Here is a 16,049-nt window from a genome sequence, read left to right as displayed (position 1 = left end):
TCAGATCGACAGTTGTTGCACCGCGAAAGACACCGTCTCGACTCTCCCTAATGCGGACGAATGCTCACATGGTGTCTTGGAGTTTATGCATCTGCCAAGCGTACAAGCACGTGTTTTCGATCTGTTTTCGTGATATGCACTAACGGATAGCTCTAATTCCGTTCTGGCCTAGGTCCATGGCTCCCGAATCGCTGTTCCCCGTTGACATGTTGTCAGCTGTGCCCTGAGCGCACGTCCAAAAAGCAACTTACAGTGACACCAATCAGCGCCATCGCTGTAGTCCGCCACTTCTCAAATCGCCCTCGCACAGTTCGTTCCGGGTAGTCTATTTTCATCCATCCCGCCTCCAGTTGTGGGCTGTGAACAATTTCAGCCATGCCAGCCCAAACAATATGCCCAATACCCGAAGTTGACCGCGCACTGTCGTCATACATCAACACCCGGGAAGACACATTGAGGATCCGACGAACGCTCTCAAAGTACCTCACATCAAGTCTGAGGCCTGTCAACGCAGCAACTCAGAACCAGCATCTGAACCATGAATGTCCGCAGAACCTGTCCGCGGCCAACACCAACCCTCCAGGCTTGAAGGACCTTCGTCTGGAATATCTGCAAGCCATTCGGGCTAGATCACAGGCGCAAGCCAGACATCGTGCACTCCAGGCATCGTTGGAAGATCTACGCAATCGTTACGTGGACGAGAATCCGACACAGCCGGAGTCAGAATACGGAAATGAGGTTACACGAGGCTACGTCTCTTTATTACGACAGCGCCGACGATATGCAGAGCTTCAGGTCATTCAAGAATCCTTAGACAAGCTTCTCACCGCAAAGTCTTCGACGGTTGCAGCCGACCCTAGAGCCTCCATCAAAAGCGCCATCGGCGAGCAACCAGATTTGCCTGCTGAGAGGTTAGAGCAGCTAGCACAGGCCGAAGAAGACCAGACGTGGGTCTTCAAGCTGAAGCAGGAGGTTCTCGAGGCGCGAACAGCTATGGAGCGTGCCCAAGCTGCAAGGAAGATGGCCCAGGATGAGCTTCAGGTTGAGCCAAGCCTACAGGTGCAAGTCCATGCACTCGAACGAGCAAGAGATGAACTCGTCGACTGGGTTCAAGCAGAGCTGGCTAAGATGGAGGAAAACAGCGTGTTCCTCGAGGACGCCTCGCCCATCAAGCGCCCAGGGAACGCTGTACCACCCATCGATCTTGCATCGGCAGAATCGCAGATACGAGAATCGTACAAGAAGTACACTGAAGCTCGCGCTGCCTTACTTGAGGCTCATCTAAGCCTCCAACAACCGTTGGACCTGCAGACAGAGAATCAGGATGGCGATCAAGTCACCCCTTCTGAGGACAGCAACGCTGCAACAACGAAGCCTGTTCGACCGATTGTCAGGCTCTTGCCCTACCTCCCACACCTTACCAAGATAGCCAACAATGAGCGGTCTCTACTTCAGCAATCCGTATACCTCCAGAATCAGATCGCATCCGCAGACCAGGACATGGAGGAAGCGCTTCTCCGGCTCTCTGGCGAAAGCCATCTATTACCCGCTGGCTCCAAAGACGTAGCGGCGTGGGGAAAGACGGCGCGAGAAGCAGAGGCGGCCACAGAAGCATTTGTAAAAGAGCGCTTACAGGCTAGCCGGCAAGAAGTGGGAAGTGTCAGCACGATTGTGGAACTTTGTTCCCTGCAGAGCCAGGTTCTGGAATCGGCCTAGAAAGTGGATGTGGAAAGAGCGCTCACAGAGTGGTGCGAATCACCGTTGTTTGAAGGGTGAAAGGAGCCCCCTAGAGCCAATCACTTCGCACGAGCCCAGTCAGGGTCCCTCTTTGCGTTTGTAGAGGCGGAGGGCAGTGCGGCGTTGCGCGCAAGGATTGATGGAGAACGCACTTTGAGTTGAATGTAACATGATAGAGCTCTCTGTTGTCGAATATAGTATCTTCAAAGTATCTCGACAGCAAACTATGGAACATCATCTTGCAAATGGGTCAATGTCATCTCACAGTAACCATACATATACTTTCTCACCGAATATTGTAATCTAGACGCTTCTCTTGCTCTTTCCGGCCGAGCTTGTTTCGATACTGAGCTTCCTTGGGTATCCCAAATACAAATGCGGCAACTCTACACTTGTGTCTTCACAGTCGACTGGCGGTCTCAACACCTATCCGAGTGACCTCAGCGGAATACTGAAAGCAGTTGCAAGATCGGGTCCTTACAACATGTTTGTTTGTTGTTGTGTAGGGACAAGAATAGGTTTTGAATGGAGTTCGTCAAGCAGATTCGAACAGCGCAAGGTGGTCATGTGTGCTTTCATCGTGCGTATCTCATCTGCTTGGCTCAATCTGGGTATGCATGATAGCAATCTAAGCGCGCATCATCTGTGCAGCCATAGTTGCCGAGAATACTATAAATGTCTTTAGCTTACATTAATACAGTGATGCATGACCAGAGTGACTTGCTGTATATATTATCATGATTACCGCAATGCCGTCTATGACTGTTCGCAATGCAGCTTCCCATCGCAACTTGCTCAGAATGCATCTCTTTGTAGCCCTCTCCATCCTCGCTACTGCAGCGCAAGCTCATTGCAAGTTCACCACAGCATTCCCAGAGGGGTTGAGCTAACCTTCACAAGATCGCTTCCCCAAGCTCATTCTCAATGGCGTTGCTGAGGCAGCGGAATGGACATCTATTCGGCAAACCAAGAACTACCAAACCAATTCGGGTGTTACTTCGGTTACTAGCCCCGACATGCGCTGCTTCCAAAACCGCCCTGGGACAGGCACCGCAACTGTGGCTGCTGGCGATATCTTAGGCTTCGTCGCCGCGGCTTCGATTTCGCACTTTGGACCGGTGCAATTCTACATGGCGAAAGTACCCGATAGTGCGGATATCAATACGTGGGAGGCAGCGGGGAACGTATGGTTCAAAGCAGCGAGTATAAGCGCAGTGGGGAGTCCATTGACCAGTGGGGAGAGCACATGGCCGGCGTATCGTGAGTCTTGATCCGCCTACGTTATCCTTTCCGCCCTGCATAGCTGACGCCAGACTAGAGAAATCGCAAGTTGAGTTCCAGATTCCAAAGAATGTGCCCAGCGGCAAGTATCTTGTCCGTGTAGAGTCGATTGCGCTTCACCAAGCTTCTTCGGTCGGTGGTGCGCAAATTTATCTTTCGTGCGCACAGGTGGAGGTTATTGGCGGTGGAAGTGGTAGGCCTGGGCCTTTGGTAGCGTTTCCGGGTGCGTACAACGCGAACGATGCTGGTCTGAGATGGTCGTACTATCCCATCGCGACGAGCTATACTGCTCCGGGGCCAGCTGTGTGGAACGGCAACTGAGCTGCATTGAATCTGGTAGAGATGATGGGCTGCGCTAGCCATGCTGATTGAGAAGCGGGGAGTAGTAGCTGTTGCACCACCTCTTTCTTTTGGAGTCCGTTTTTTTTCAGGGACAGGTACCCAGCTTGACTCCTTTCTGCTCGGTCCTGCCGAAATCTTCATGCCATGGAATCTTCTCACGCCAAGTATCGCTCCAATCTCAACTTCTCTGCCTCCTCTTTCTTATTCAGTACAAAGGCAACCTCAGACCCAGCAGCAACTACAACAGTTGCTACCATACCGATGCCGGCTCCGATAGCCGCAAAGCCCAAGATCGTGAAACAAGTGTACCCAGTGAAAATGGTCAAGTACATGACACGAAAGAAGAGCAAGAAAAGGTCGTCTGATCGGGGCTTCATCGCATTCAGCTGAGATGCATTTTGGTATTCTGGAGCGATCAAGACATGATATCTGTAGGTGCTGCTATTTTGATCGTCGCAAGGCTGCATTTCCCGTTTCGGGTTTCGAATACGAGGTGATGTTTGACGCTGATCTTAGCTGGACAGCACGGCCATGGAAATGTGGGGGTGCGATTCCGCGCCAACCGAGAAACCGAGTGCGTGAAAGGGAAGAGAAGGGCATCGTGCCACGACAAGTGAATTTGTGGATGATGCAGTCTGACGAGGTGAAGCGTAGTTCAAAGCCACGTGATCTGGCGTTCAGCTTGCAGCGTCGGCCGCGTCAGCCTGTCGGCGATTGGTCCTTGACGTCGTGTCCTCAGGCCAATACTGCACAGTTCAGCGTGCCATCATACTACCTTTCTGTTTATAGCAGCGGCTGTGCATGCGAAGACTCGTGCTGGAGGAACAGACATGACTGAGGCGCCCCTGAAGGTTTCTAGACCCACGACAGGGAGCGGGGACACTGTTTGGAGCGATGCGAAAAGATGTAAATATGACGTTCTAAAAGGTTCTGCATAACTGTGAGGGAAATCGAGTGCTGAGAGATGACTGTCCATTGAATGACTTCGCGGACATAAGCGCGTTCGCTGATGTAATCACCCTACCGACACATGGGCAAGCTTCCACAGAACAGATGTGTGTGCATCAGGAGAAAATGTACAACGTGCCTCTATGGAGCTTGAAGGGCAAGCAATCACGACTCAGTACCAAGGACGCTGCCAATCGTATGGAGGCCGCTGTGATGCTGAACATGTCGGTACTTTGAGATCGCGCATTTGCACGTGTTGACGCGTTTGTCTTGGCACGCGTTAAGCCGCTCAGTCGCCACTGGTTCGCCTGCATGTTCCCAATGACACGAGCAGTGCAAACCTCTCCAGTTATGCTCAACTAACTCCTCAATGTTCAGAAACCCCCGAGAAAACCATTCCTTGCCGGAAGAAGCCCGATTGACGCCCTCCACCGGCCGGCCCCCCTCGCCACCCCGCTCGTCCTCCTCCTCAGCAGGAATGGCTACCAAGACGGCGACGAAGAAGGTTGCGCCAAAGCCAAACACGAAAGCCTCTCCACCGAAGAAGGCCGTGGTACAAACCACTCTCACACCGGCCGACTTCGCCAAGAAGTCGCCCGCCAGCAATGTCAGGAAGCAGAAGCCGACCGGCACGCCAAATGGCAACATCATGGCATTCTTCAAAAAGGCCGAGGAGATCAACAGCCGCATATTCTTACAAGAACGGGGGTCAAATCCAACCGTTGTGTTCGACGGCGATGAGGACGACGTGGGTTGGAGTGACGAGAAGAGCAATGGCGTCATGACTACAGACAATGAGGAGGAGCGCTATAATGAGAATGGCGGGAGCATCAAGAGGCAAAAAGTCAGCGAAGAGGCGGAAGCACCTGCGCCCACCTGTTCGCCAGCCCCGCCCACTGATGCGGAAAGCAACACTTTGGACGCGCTGGCAGTCGATGTTCCCAAGCAGGCGTCAAAGCCGCGGAAGAAGTCTGGACCCTTTGTCGACGACTCAGAATCCGAAGACGACGATGTAGAAGTACCTGCAACAACTACAGGTATGGACATACGAGGACAGAATGACGAGTCGCCAATTACTAAACCAACGGAGGCTCCCTTACCCCCAGATAGTACCGAAGACCATATTCCCCACGAACCCCCACCACTGAGGTCCGAATACACGTCTCAACATGGCGGCGAAGACTTGGACGAATACGAAGATCTCGAAGACGACGATTTGCTCGAAGGCGAAGAATACGATGAAAGACGATGGATGAAGGAACAGCATAAGCTGGAGATGGAGGAGGCAGGCTTCGAGGGCGATCTCGACGAGTTCGACGCTCCACCTCTCTTTCCAGAAAGCGATACCCCCGAGATTAAGCAGGAAGAGCCAAATGCCAAAGATACACTTTCATGTCCAGTATGCGGCAACAATCTTCCAGGCCTGTCAGAGCAAGATGTATCTGTGCACGTCAATGCATGCTTAGATGGCAACCCACTCCCGCTACCTGTAGCGAAGAAGCCCCAGGAAGAGAACAGGCTGACCACAACGAGTAAAGCGAATGCATTCAAGAGACCAGAAAGGCTAGCCAAACCGGGTCAGGCAAACCCATTTCAACTTGCAAAGACCAGTGCCCAGCCAAGTTCGGCTTTCTCGAAACTTATGGCCGGCCATGCTGAAGACGCGGCATGGGCATCTGCTGCGGCGGAAAACAACAAATCTCGTGGCAAGCCCGCATACCAACGTACCTGCCCGTTCTACAAAATTATGCCAGACTTCTTCATTGCTGTTGACGCTTTCCGCTATGGGGCTGTCAAAGGCCAGAACGCGTATTTCCTCAGTCATTTCCACAGCGATCACTACATTGGACTTACTTCATCGTGGAAACACGGGCCGATATATTGCAGCAAAGTCACTGGCAACTTGGTACGCCAGCAGCTTCGCGTAGATCCCAAATGGGTAGTTGATCTGGACTTTGAAAAGAAGACAGAAGTGCCAGGAACTGAAGGGGTTCATGTCACAATGATCTCTGCAAACCATTGTCCTGGTAGTTCTTTATTCTTGTTCGAGAAGGAACTCAGCAAAGGCAAGAGCCCAAGACTACAGCGAGTCCTACACTGTGGAGACTTCCGTGCGTGTCAAGCACACATTGAACATCCACTACTGCGACCAGATGTTTTGGACGCTGTAAGCGGAAAGAACCGGCAACAGAAGCTGGACGCTTGCTATCTCGATACCACCTACCTGAATCCCAAATACGCTTTCCCGCCTCAGAAGCAAGTTATCCAGGCTTGCGCAGACATGTGCGTTAGCCTCAGCAAGGGCCGCGCGGACGACTCCGATGGATGGGAGAGAATGAAAAGAGAGCGCGCGGGTCAAGGCATGGTTCAGTTCGTTCGAAAGGGCGCAAATGCAGATAATGCAGGTGAACCCAAAAGCCCTGAACGAGGCCGACTTCTCGTTGTTGTAGGCACATACAGCATCGGGAAAGAGCGTATATGCACTGGCATCGCAAAAGCCCTAGGAAGCAAGATTTTCGCGCCTGCCAACAAACAGCGCATTTGCAAGGCTCTCGAAGACCCCGAACTAGACGCACTGCTTACAACGGATCCCCGTGCAGCTCAAGTGCATATGACTCCGCTGTTCGAGATTCGAGCGGAGACTCTGGACGATTATCTGCGCGACTATGCTGACACGTTTTCGCGTGTGGTCGGTTTCAGACCCTCAGGTTGGAACTACCGCCCACCAAAAGGTCGCTTTACCGAATCGCCACAAGTACAGACCGTACTGCATTCTGATAACTGGAAGAGCACTTTTGCTATGAAAGATCTTACGCCTCAGGCCGGGAGTGGAAGTCGGGCAAGCTGCTTCGGTGTACCGTACAGTGAGCATAGCAGTTTCAGAGAGCTGACCATGTTTTGTTGCGCTTTGCATATCGACAAGATAATTCCAACGGTCAACGTGGGTAGCGCAAAGAGCAGAGAGAAGATGAAAGCTTGGTGCGATAGGTGGGCAGCGGACAAGAAAAAGAACGGGCTGTTCAAGCTAGGTGAGCACGGCCAGGGTTGGTCATAGTGAAGCTTCATTGGCATGTTCGCTGGAACAGCGCGACCAAGACTTGATCGTGGTAGCTGTGTCACCAATCCTGACTTACATACGAATGGCAAAATGATCATCTTGGTTGTTCAGTATCTATTTGAGACTTTCGTCTGAAATACCCCCAGGCACATGTTCGCTATGGTGTTGGCTATCTGCCTTTTTGTCATCTCCGACAGTCACTCCACTTGAGCCTATACTTCAAGCTGCACTACACCTTCATACGACATTGCCACATTGCATATGAACGCTCATTGTAGATTTGAAGTAGCGAGAAATCTTGTGATACTTTCAGAAGAAGTTGTGATAGTATCCAGGGTGGACGGAGGATTCACGACAGAACGAGACATGGTCGATACCTAGGTAGTCCTAGATCGGTGCAACGTAAAGACCGACGCCACGCCAGGGAATCTACGCGACTGTACAACCTTCAAGTGGAATGGAAAACATTGAATAACTGAATAAAATTCGGCCCTCAATAAGCCTTATGCGGTAGCGCTGACTGCACGAGCTGTTGTCGCATCCACCTCGACGACCTTGACCACCGGCTCTTGCTCTTTCTTCAACTTCTCTTGTATAGCCTGATAGTTCCGACTCATAGCGTTCCTGGTAAACTCCTCTCCTGTTACCATTGGATACTTCCTTAGCGGACCTTGGATCTCAGCATCTTTGCACGGTTGGTTGAAAAAGGCGATACTATAGCGCTCGCCATAGTAGTCGTCGGGCTCACACGGAGCCTTGACGCGATGGAATGTGGACTTGAAGCGGTCGTCGGACCATGACATGAGCAGGTCGCCGACGTTGCAGACTGTGTGATGTGGTTAGAGTGCGCCTTTCAAGTTTCAACACTGTTAACATACCGATCGCGTTCTTGTCGGCATCAGGCTCAACCTTTGTCCACGCGTCTCCATAGCCGAATGACGTCGAAACTTCCCGTCCTGGACAGATCTCGAGACCAGACTGGCCTGCCTTCTGGAACAGTAAGGTCAAAAAATCCCAGTCAGCATGCGCACCCGCTCTGTGATGCACTTCTCCTGTGGGATTTGGTAACCGCGGAGTTTCGAAATAATGCAGTAACCGGCACACGGTCTGAGACTCCGGCCTTCTGACATCATGTGCTTTGATGAAGTAGTCGTCCTCAAAGTTCAATCCTCGTGCAAAGCACCTCATGAGGTTCTCGCTAACGCCCTGTACTTTGTGCATGAATGCCAGGGCTTCCGCCTTGAAGCCAGGCAAGGTCTCATCGTCTAGCCATCGGCCTAACCACCCATCAGCCTGGTTACACACACACGAAAGATGGGAAGAATTAGCTCACCGTTCATGCCCTCGCCAAATTGCATCTGGTAAGATTCTTTGCGGTCAACTGCACCAGTCGATGGCCTGATTTGCGCGTTCTTCTCCCATCCAGCATTGTGCTGAGGAGAAAAAGGCACCTGGGACTTTACGGGATCGGGTTGGTTGAAGAAGCGTGCTGACTGGTCGAAGATCGCATCAACAGCATCGCGTGTTATGCCGTGGTCTATAATACAGAAGAATCCATGATTCTCTGCTGCATCGACAAGTTCTTGTGTAATCACATCGATTCGAGAGTCGAAGTCGCGGAGGGAGATGGTCGGCACAGGGCGATCAACATATTTCGTTGGTGCCATGATGAGATGTTGTAGGTTCGGGGTACTTGATGACGATGATGAGTTTGACGTACGAGATGAGTGTATTCTATGGAGGGAAATCCATACCTACTCTTATGTTCCGCCATTCTTGTGTGGATGCATATGATGTCGCAGTAAACCCCCAGGCGTGCCAAAGCCAATGTAGCCTGGGCGGCCGCGGCAATCGGCCGTCATCGTCAATGGCTTCATGGTAGTGCTAAGATAGGCGGCCGCTGTCTATGAGACGGATGAAAGGCGCGGCTGAAGTGAAGTGGGGTAACTAAATTGGTGAGTTCCGCATTCTCGGCCGCACCCTGTTCCGTCTTAGTCCTTATCGCACGACACCCCGATCACCAACTGACAGTCGATGCCTCTTTTTGGTGCTAGACACGTAATTTTGGGACTACAGTTCTCATGGGATCAAGGCGCCCCTCGATTGTAACATCTAACCGGCCGACACGGTCACTCTCACCATGGACAATAGTAACGCCTCCAAAGGGCCGCGGCCCCGTTTGACATGTACAGAGTGCTATAGAAGGAAGATCAAATGCGATAAGCACGTGCCTTGCAGTACGTGTACCCGAAGGTCAGCGCCTCCGTCTCCAAGACAGCCCCGGCTTTGGCAATAAAGTGGGCTTGCAAGAGCAAGACCATATATTGGATTTTGACTGGAAGTTGGCAAACTGGCTTCTGAGTGCGGCCAAACCATTTAAGTCATCTCGTGCTAAGTGAAACAGGGGCTATGCAAGCTTTTGTACAAGAGAAGACACCGTCGTGACATCCTCAGCGCCAAATCCTGTTCATCAAACCCAGGGCGCGACAACAGGGTCTGACGATCTCGTGCGCGCACTACTCGACCGTGTAGGCCAGCTTGAAGCTAGGCTTCTGGAGCAACATAAAACTATCTCCAGCGAAACACCGCGACCTACCTCACGACTCGCTGATATCCCAACAAATCCCACAAATGATAGAGCGACTGCTTTGTCTCCAGATGACGACATCACATCACAACCAGTAGAAACTGGCGATGCAGCTACTGTGCTGGAGTTTCTGGCATGGGGCCGCAAAAAGGATGCCGAATATGGAACTTCGCCAGAACATAACAGCGGGCCAATGCGACTGAGTTTCAGACAAGATGATGGAGCGGCTACGTCAAATATTCCATGCGATGCCAGCAGAGACGCACGGCTTGATGTACTCGAAGCCCTTCTTCCAGACAAGACTCACATCGTACAACTTGTGGAGTATCATAACACCTCCATCTTATGGTACCACGGGTCCTATTCCTCAGCAATGTTCGAGAGTGATCTGGACCTTTTCATGGGTGAATATGAAGGCGACGTTCGGCATGAGGACCTGAATTTGCAATGGCTAAGTCTGCTGTTTGCTATAATGACTGGGAGTATTACATGTGCGCCATCATCTGTTTATCAGTCTTGGGGATTTTCATTTGAGGAGCGGATGATCTTGTCTCAAAGGTGGTACGAAGCGACCGTGACATGCCTCGAAGTCGCGAGCTATATCGAGACCCATACGATATACTCTGTACAAGCTATTGCGACTTTGACTATCGCGGCTCACATTTTAGGCAAGTCGAACAGCCAGTCAATACTGCTTGCATCAGCTGGTCGCATCGCCCAAAGCCTCGGTCTACACCGCCTTGGACCTGAGAGCGCAGTCGAAGCTACCTCGAAGGAGCAACTGCGTCAACGCGAGGCTGGTCGACGGGTGTTCAATCAGCTTTGCACGCAAGACTGGTTCCAGATTCCGTTCTCTGAGTCATATTCGTTGAACCCTCGCTTCTTCAAGACCTCGAAGCCTCTCAATTGCAATGATGAAGATATGGTGCCACTGCCATTATCTACACCAACCCAGGCGAGCTATTGCAACTATCGCTATGATATTGCAGCACTTATGCCGCAGCTGTTGGATGCAATGGCAGGCTGCAACACACTTTTCACAAAGTATGAGCAGGTGCTGAAATACGACGAGAAGATGCGCAAGCTTGCTACCGCGTGTATGCCTACATTCCTCTCCAACAATGCGCCCGTAGCAACGGGTTGGCCTATTTATGTTGGGTGGGCCAGACGCTCATTGGCAATATGTGCCTCGCACAAGATCATCATGGTGAGAAATTTCCCTGTACGAACTGCATGTGACATATATACTGATTTCGTACGCGCACCTTTCAGATACATCGGAAGTTCATCGGGCTTTCATTCTCGAACTCCGCGTTTTCGTTTACACGCCGGACCTGCATAGCAGCATCCAAAACTATTTTGAAAGAAGCATTATCTGGCACCGAAGATCATGGGCCGACGCTTTGGGTAAGTTGTGACTGTAAGAAATGCATGTGAGACATACACTAACTTCGTATCTCTACCACTGCAGATTGAACAAGCTTTCTCGGTAGCAGCGGGGATCATTCTCAGCCTCGATACGTTCCATCGATCGGCCAGTGAAAGGGAATTTGAGGAACACCAAAAACTCGTCAAAGACGCAATTAGCTACCTGAGAACATATGAAGACAGCAAGATAGCTTCACGCGGTGTGCAGTTGCTATCTGGCCTGCAGCGTGAGCTTCAGGAAGGAGGAAGTGCCAACCCCAGAAAGCGCCAACAGCCTGCAGAATTCGGCGACCTAACTCCCTCGTTCAGCAAGAGAGCACGTACATTCAACGTGGAAAGCTTCATCAACAACGTATCTAGAGACCTACAAGTAACAACCCCCACAACTTCGGATACAGACGTTCCGGCAAACGCAGGAGATACTTCATGGAATTCCTTCATGAATTTGGTACCACTACAAACTGGGTTCGGGGGACAAAGTCTGTTCGATGACTTGCTTTCATTTCAGTTCTAACGTTATATATACTTCAACGACATATGATTCCGCGCACCCACACCGCTCCTTTTCCGAATGTCTGCCACTGACGTCTTCGCTCTCGATATGATTTCGTCCTCATCGATATGCAACAGCTTGCCACTACTGACAAGTATCTGACCATCTACGATGACTGTGTCGACGTTTGTGCCAGAAGAATGAACGAGCACTGTGACCGGGTCCATACCACCAAAACTCTGCTCGGCCGGATCCCACGGAGCACATGATGCGCCTCTCGGCTCCACAATGACAACATCTGCTTTCTTCCCGACCTCCAGACTCCCAATCTCAGCTTCCAGCCCCAGAGCTCTTGCGCCGTTGATCGTTGCAAACTCCAAGATATCATATGCGCTCAGTACCCCAGCGTTTTGTCTGACACCACCATGCAGAACAGATGCCAAATGCATCTCGCGGAACATATCGTACGTGTTGTTGCATGGCGCTCCGTCAGTTCCTAACGCTACGTTCACACCTTTCGCCACCATATCCGGTATTGGTGCCACGCCAGATCCAAGCTTGAGATTGCTTGTCGGGTTGTGAGAAACTGTGCTCTTACTTTCGGCCAAGATTTCGAAGTCTCCAGCTACTGGGTCCGGGTGAACACAATGGGCGAAGACCGTTTTCGAGCCCGTCAGCTGTGCATCTCGGCAGAACTCAAAAGGACTACATTGGTAATAGTCTCGATAGATGGTGAGGTCTTTAGACGCCTCAGCACAGTGCATAGTCAGTCCAATGCCATGTGCTCGCGCGGCTTCGCCTATTGCAGCATGAGCGGCCATTGGTGAGCCTCGAGGTGTACCTAAAGATTGGTGTATGGAGTCAGGGTTTGTCTCGCATGGTTTTTATACAGAGACATTACTTACCGGCAGCAAACCACATATGTAAACGGTCGTTCAAAGTGCCGTGATACTTTTCGTATGCTGACGAAGCAGCAGCGACTGACATAGAGTTCACATCCCGATCTCTGGCATCTTTCATATTGAGTTCCGGATTCGACTCAGCGGCCTTGATAAGTTTGCCCTGAAACCTATGTCAACTTCAAACCGTCTATGTTAGATCGGAAAACTTACCAGACACGCGCGAATACCACTCTCCTCTACTGCTCTGACGACATTCTCGAGCCCGCTTCTGTGTGTAAGCATAGCCTCCAGAAAACATGTCGTTCCCGTTTTCAGCATTTCAGCAATAGTCAGCATCGAAGCCACATAACCATCATCTTCTGCGTAATTCGCTTCCAAGGGCCAGATCGCGTCGCATAGCCAGTTGTGTAATGGAAGATCTTCGGCGAGCCCACGTAGCAGTGATTGTGCGAGATGTGCATGGGTGTTAACAAGGCCTGGTATGATGATTCTGTTGTTGCATTCGATAGTTTGGATGTTTCGGTCTTTGTTCGAGTTGAGCTGGTCGACAAGGTCCACTGTCTTTCCAAGTGCCGCGATCCGGCCCTGCTCGATGAGGATTGCACCATCCAGGATGACGTCTCTGCTCTTGTTGACCGTGATGATCGTCGCATGTGTAAAGAGACGCGAGGACGATTTATCTGCAGCTGTGATGACCATATTGACTGCCTAGTGTTGGTGAAGAAATACAAGAAACAAGCTGCTGTGGTCGGCCAGACGTACGGGTAGCACAAGTTTCCCTAAGCCTTTACGCCAGCTCAATCTCGTCGACGGATCTCATCTTGAGAACGGCCCTGCTACTTACTCCACGCTGTGACTACCATTAATGCTCACATAGCTACGTCCCTCCAAGCCGCGCTCCATAACTGGAACGATAGTGACCACCTCCGCCGACCTCCGCTTTCGCACCTTCGTTAGAGTGACAGGGGACGGCCGACGCTAGCGATATCTCCACCCTTATCTGGCTCGCCTCGCCTCCTCTGCCACACAGTGCACACCTCAGTGCATACGGACAGTATCGTCGCAGTGTTATCGAGGTTTGAAGAATAGCCGGGCTCCGATGGGCTGGTTATCGCGGGGTTTTCGAGCGCAGGAGCGCCTATCGTGGTAAAGACTCTCTGCCGATCTAGAACGACGAGTCAACGACAGCCTAGAGGTTGCTATATAGCCATGCAATTCGATACCGATATGAACTCACTACCGGTTGTGAATCACAGTGAGTGTCGGCCAGGATCAATCAGTAGTGGTCATGGCCCTCGAGTCCCATGAGGAGATGGAGCCAAAGTCCAAATACGCCAAGGAAACGGGTCCATACTCACCAACAGTGAGCGAAGAGATGGGCACAGTGACGGGGAAGTGGCAGAATACGCTCGCAGAAATCAAATATGCATTCACAACGAAAGATGGATGGATTGGTGACTATGTACGCCAATATTGTAACCTGCACCTAGCATTCAGCAACTGACAGCTTTAGGATTATATTTACCTTATTACCCCAAACATCTGGCCACTCAACAGAAAGTACAAACACTACCAGGCACCGTTCTACGGACTGAATGACCGCGTTCCTGTTCTCTTGACCCTGCTCCTCGGCCTTCAACATGCCCTCACCATGATCGGATCCATCGTCTCTCCGCCCCTCGCCATCGCTTCCGGAGCGTTCAACTTCGATCCAGCCATGACAACATACCTGGTGTCAACCGCCTTTATAACCACTGGTATCGCGACAGCGCTTCAAGTCACCCGCCTACACATCATGAAAACGCCGTTTTTCATTGGCACCGGACTCCTCAGTGTTGTAGGGCCAACTTTTGATATCTTACCTATCGTCTTCAACTACGCCGCTCTACGATACAAATCCGGGACTTGTCCTGTTCTCGACGACGGAACTCAGGGGCCTTGCCCTGATGCTTGGGGTGCATGTCTGGGCACTATGCTATGCTGCGTCTGGATCCAGATAGCCATGGCATTTGTGCCGCCTAAGATGCTCAACAAGGTTTTTCCTAAGCTCATCACTGGATCCCTACTCACACTGATCGGAGTCTATCTTATCGGCAGCGGACTGCAGAATTGGGGTGGATCATCAAACTGCCACGGCGGAGAGGACTTTTACGCCCTGTGTCCAGATATCACTGCTCCACGGCCGCTCGTCTGGGGACATCCAAAGTTGATTGGCCTGGGCTTTAGCGTATTCGCTACTATCATTCTAGTTGAAGCCATCGGTGCGCCGCTCATGCGTTCAGCTTCCGTAATCATTGGATTAGCCGTAGGCTGTGCCATCTCAGGCGCAACGGGGTACTGGTCCACAGAACAACTTACCCAAGCGCCTGGTGGCACTTTTCTCTGGGTACACACGTTCAAGCTCTCCGTCGATGGCGCGCTGGTACTGCCTATGATCATCATGTTCGCGTGTCAGGCTGTGTCTTGCATCCCCGATATCTTGGCCACTGCGGAGCTATCTGGTGTTGACATCGAAGGCACCGAATTCAACAGCAGGATTCAAGGTGGCATCCTGTGCGATGGTCTAGGCAGCTTCTTCAGTGCGTTGGGTACAGGCCCGCCGATGGTCAGTCAGGCTGGTAACAACGGCGTCATTGTCCTCACGGGATGTGCATCTCGCCGTGCAGGATGGGCAGCAAGTGGCTTCCTGATACTGATGGGCGTCATAGCAAAGTTCGGTGCCGTCTTCGCTTCTATGCCGCCGTCTGTGCTGGGTGGTATGCAAGTCTTCCTGTACAGCACCATCGCCGTAGCTGGTATTCGTGTCCTCGCACTCATCCCTTGGACCCGTCGCGATCGCTTCATACTTGCCGTTGCGTTGGGAATCGGTTTCATGGATATCTGTCAGCCTGATTGGTTCGCGCAAGTCCTGACGTACGATGGGCCGAATGAGAATCTGGTTGGGTTCGAACAGGGTATCAACTTGGCTGTCGAGACACCCTTTGTCATTGCCGCAATCGTTGGCATATTTTTGAACGCCGTGCTGCCGAAGGATAAGAGCGCTTCGCCACCGGTGGGGTATGGGGATGAACAGAAACATCCTGGAATAGGAGTGCGTGTTGACTAGCGATGTCTTGTTGCTGTCAAGTTTCTAAATACACCATCATAGTACGACTTCTGTATAGGTCTTCCTATCTGGGATATTTCGGCGCAACTACCATTGCGCAGCGCTTAATATAGATTACCCTGGATGATGTTCATCTATCCAGATATGGTCACTCTTTACTTGAATAT

At 51.5% G+C, this 16,049-nt stretch overlaps 6 protein-coding genes across 6 annotated transcripts; 4 read left to right on the top strand and 2 right to left on the bottom strand.

Moving 5' to 3' along the window:
• Positions 1-247: 247 nt before the first annotated feature.
• On the top strand, positions 248-4,303 carry ACET3X_006768 (uncharacterized protein). Its single transcript, XM_069452933.1, has one exon. The coding sequence runs from the start codon at positions 376-378 to the stop codon at positions 1,714-1,716; it is 1,341 nt and encodes a 446-aa protein (XP_069305536.1). The 5' UTR covers positions 248-375; the 3' UTR covers positions 1,717-4,303.
• A 483-nt stretch (positions 4,304-4,786) lies between these two features.
• Positions 4,787-7,363, top strand: ACET3X_006767 (uncharacterized protein; the record flags this gene model as incomplete). Its single annotated transcript, XM_069452932.1, has 1 exon — positions 4,787-7,363. One exon carries the CDS (start codon positions 4,787-4,789, stop codon positions 7,361-7,363), a length of 2,577 nt encoding a protein of 858 aa, XP_069305535.1.
• Positions 7,364-7,869: 506 nt separating this feature from the next.
• Positions 7,870-9,033, bottom strand: ACET3X_006766 (uncharacterized protein; the record flags this gene model as incomplete). Its single annotated transcript, XM_069452931.1, has 3 exons — positions 7,870-8,192; positions 8,245-8,643; positions 8,700-9,033. The coding sequence occupies 3 exons, from the start codon at positions 9,031-9,033 to the stop codon at positions 7,870-7,872; spliced, it is 1,056 nt and encodes a 351-aa protein (XP_069305534.1).
• A 2,124-nt stretch (positions 9,034-11,157) lies between these two features.
• Positions 11,158-11,895, top strand: ACET3X_006765 (uncharacterized protein; the record flags this gene model as incomplete). Its single annotated transcript, XM_069452930.1, has 3 exons — positions 11,158-11,160; positions 11,226-11,360; positions 11,425-11,895. The coding sequence occupies 3 exons, from the start codon at positions 11,158-11,160 to the stop codon at positions 11,893-11,895; spliced, it is 609 nt and encodes a 202-aa protein (XP_069305533.1).
• Positions 11,896-12,771: 876 nt separating this feature from the next.
• ACET3X_006764 (uncharacterized protein) lies at positions 12,772-13,475 on the bottom strand (the record flags this gene model as incomplete). Its single annotated transcript, XM_069452929.1, has 2 exons — positions 12,772-12,936; positions 12,987-13,475. 2 exons carry the CDS (start codon positions 13,473-13,475, stop codon positions 12,772-12,774), a joined length of 654 nt encoding a protein of 217 aa, XP_069305532.1.
• A 589-nt stretch (positions 13,476-14,064) lies between these two features.
• On the top strand, positions 14,065-15,882 carry ACET3X_006763 (uncharacterized protein; the record flags this gene model as incomplete). Its single annotated transcript, XM_069452928.1, has 2 exons — positions 14,065-14,238; positions 14,290-15,882. The coding sequence occupies 2 exons, from the start codon at positions 14,065-14,067 to the stop codon at positions 15,880-15,882; spliced, it is 1,767 nt and encodes a 588-aa protein (XP_069305531.1).
• Positions 15,883-16,049: the final 167 nt, after the last annotated feature.

Source organism: Alternaria dauci, chromosome 6 (genome assembly GCF_042100115.1).
Source record: "Alternaria dauci strain A2016 chromosome 6, whole genome shotgun sequence".
Classification (NCBI taxonomy): Eukaryota; Fungi; Ascomycota; class Dothideomycetes; order Pleosporales; family Pleosporaceae; genus Alternaria; species Alternaria dauci.
Note: the sequence above shows the minus strand (reverse complement) of the source record. Positions and strands in the feature narration are given on the sequence as shown.

Bases quoted from the DNA above. Each gene is read 5' to 3' on its own strand.
- ACET3X_006768 (XM_069452933.1), top strand. From the start codon at position 376: ATGCCAGCCCAAACAATATGCCCAATACCCGAAGTTGACCGCGCACTG.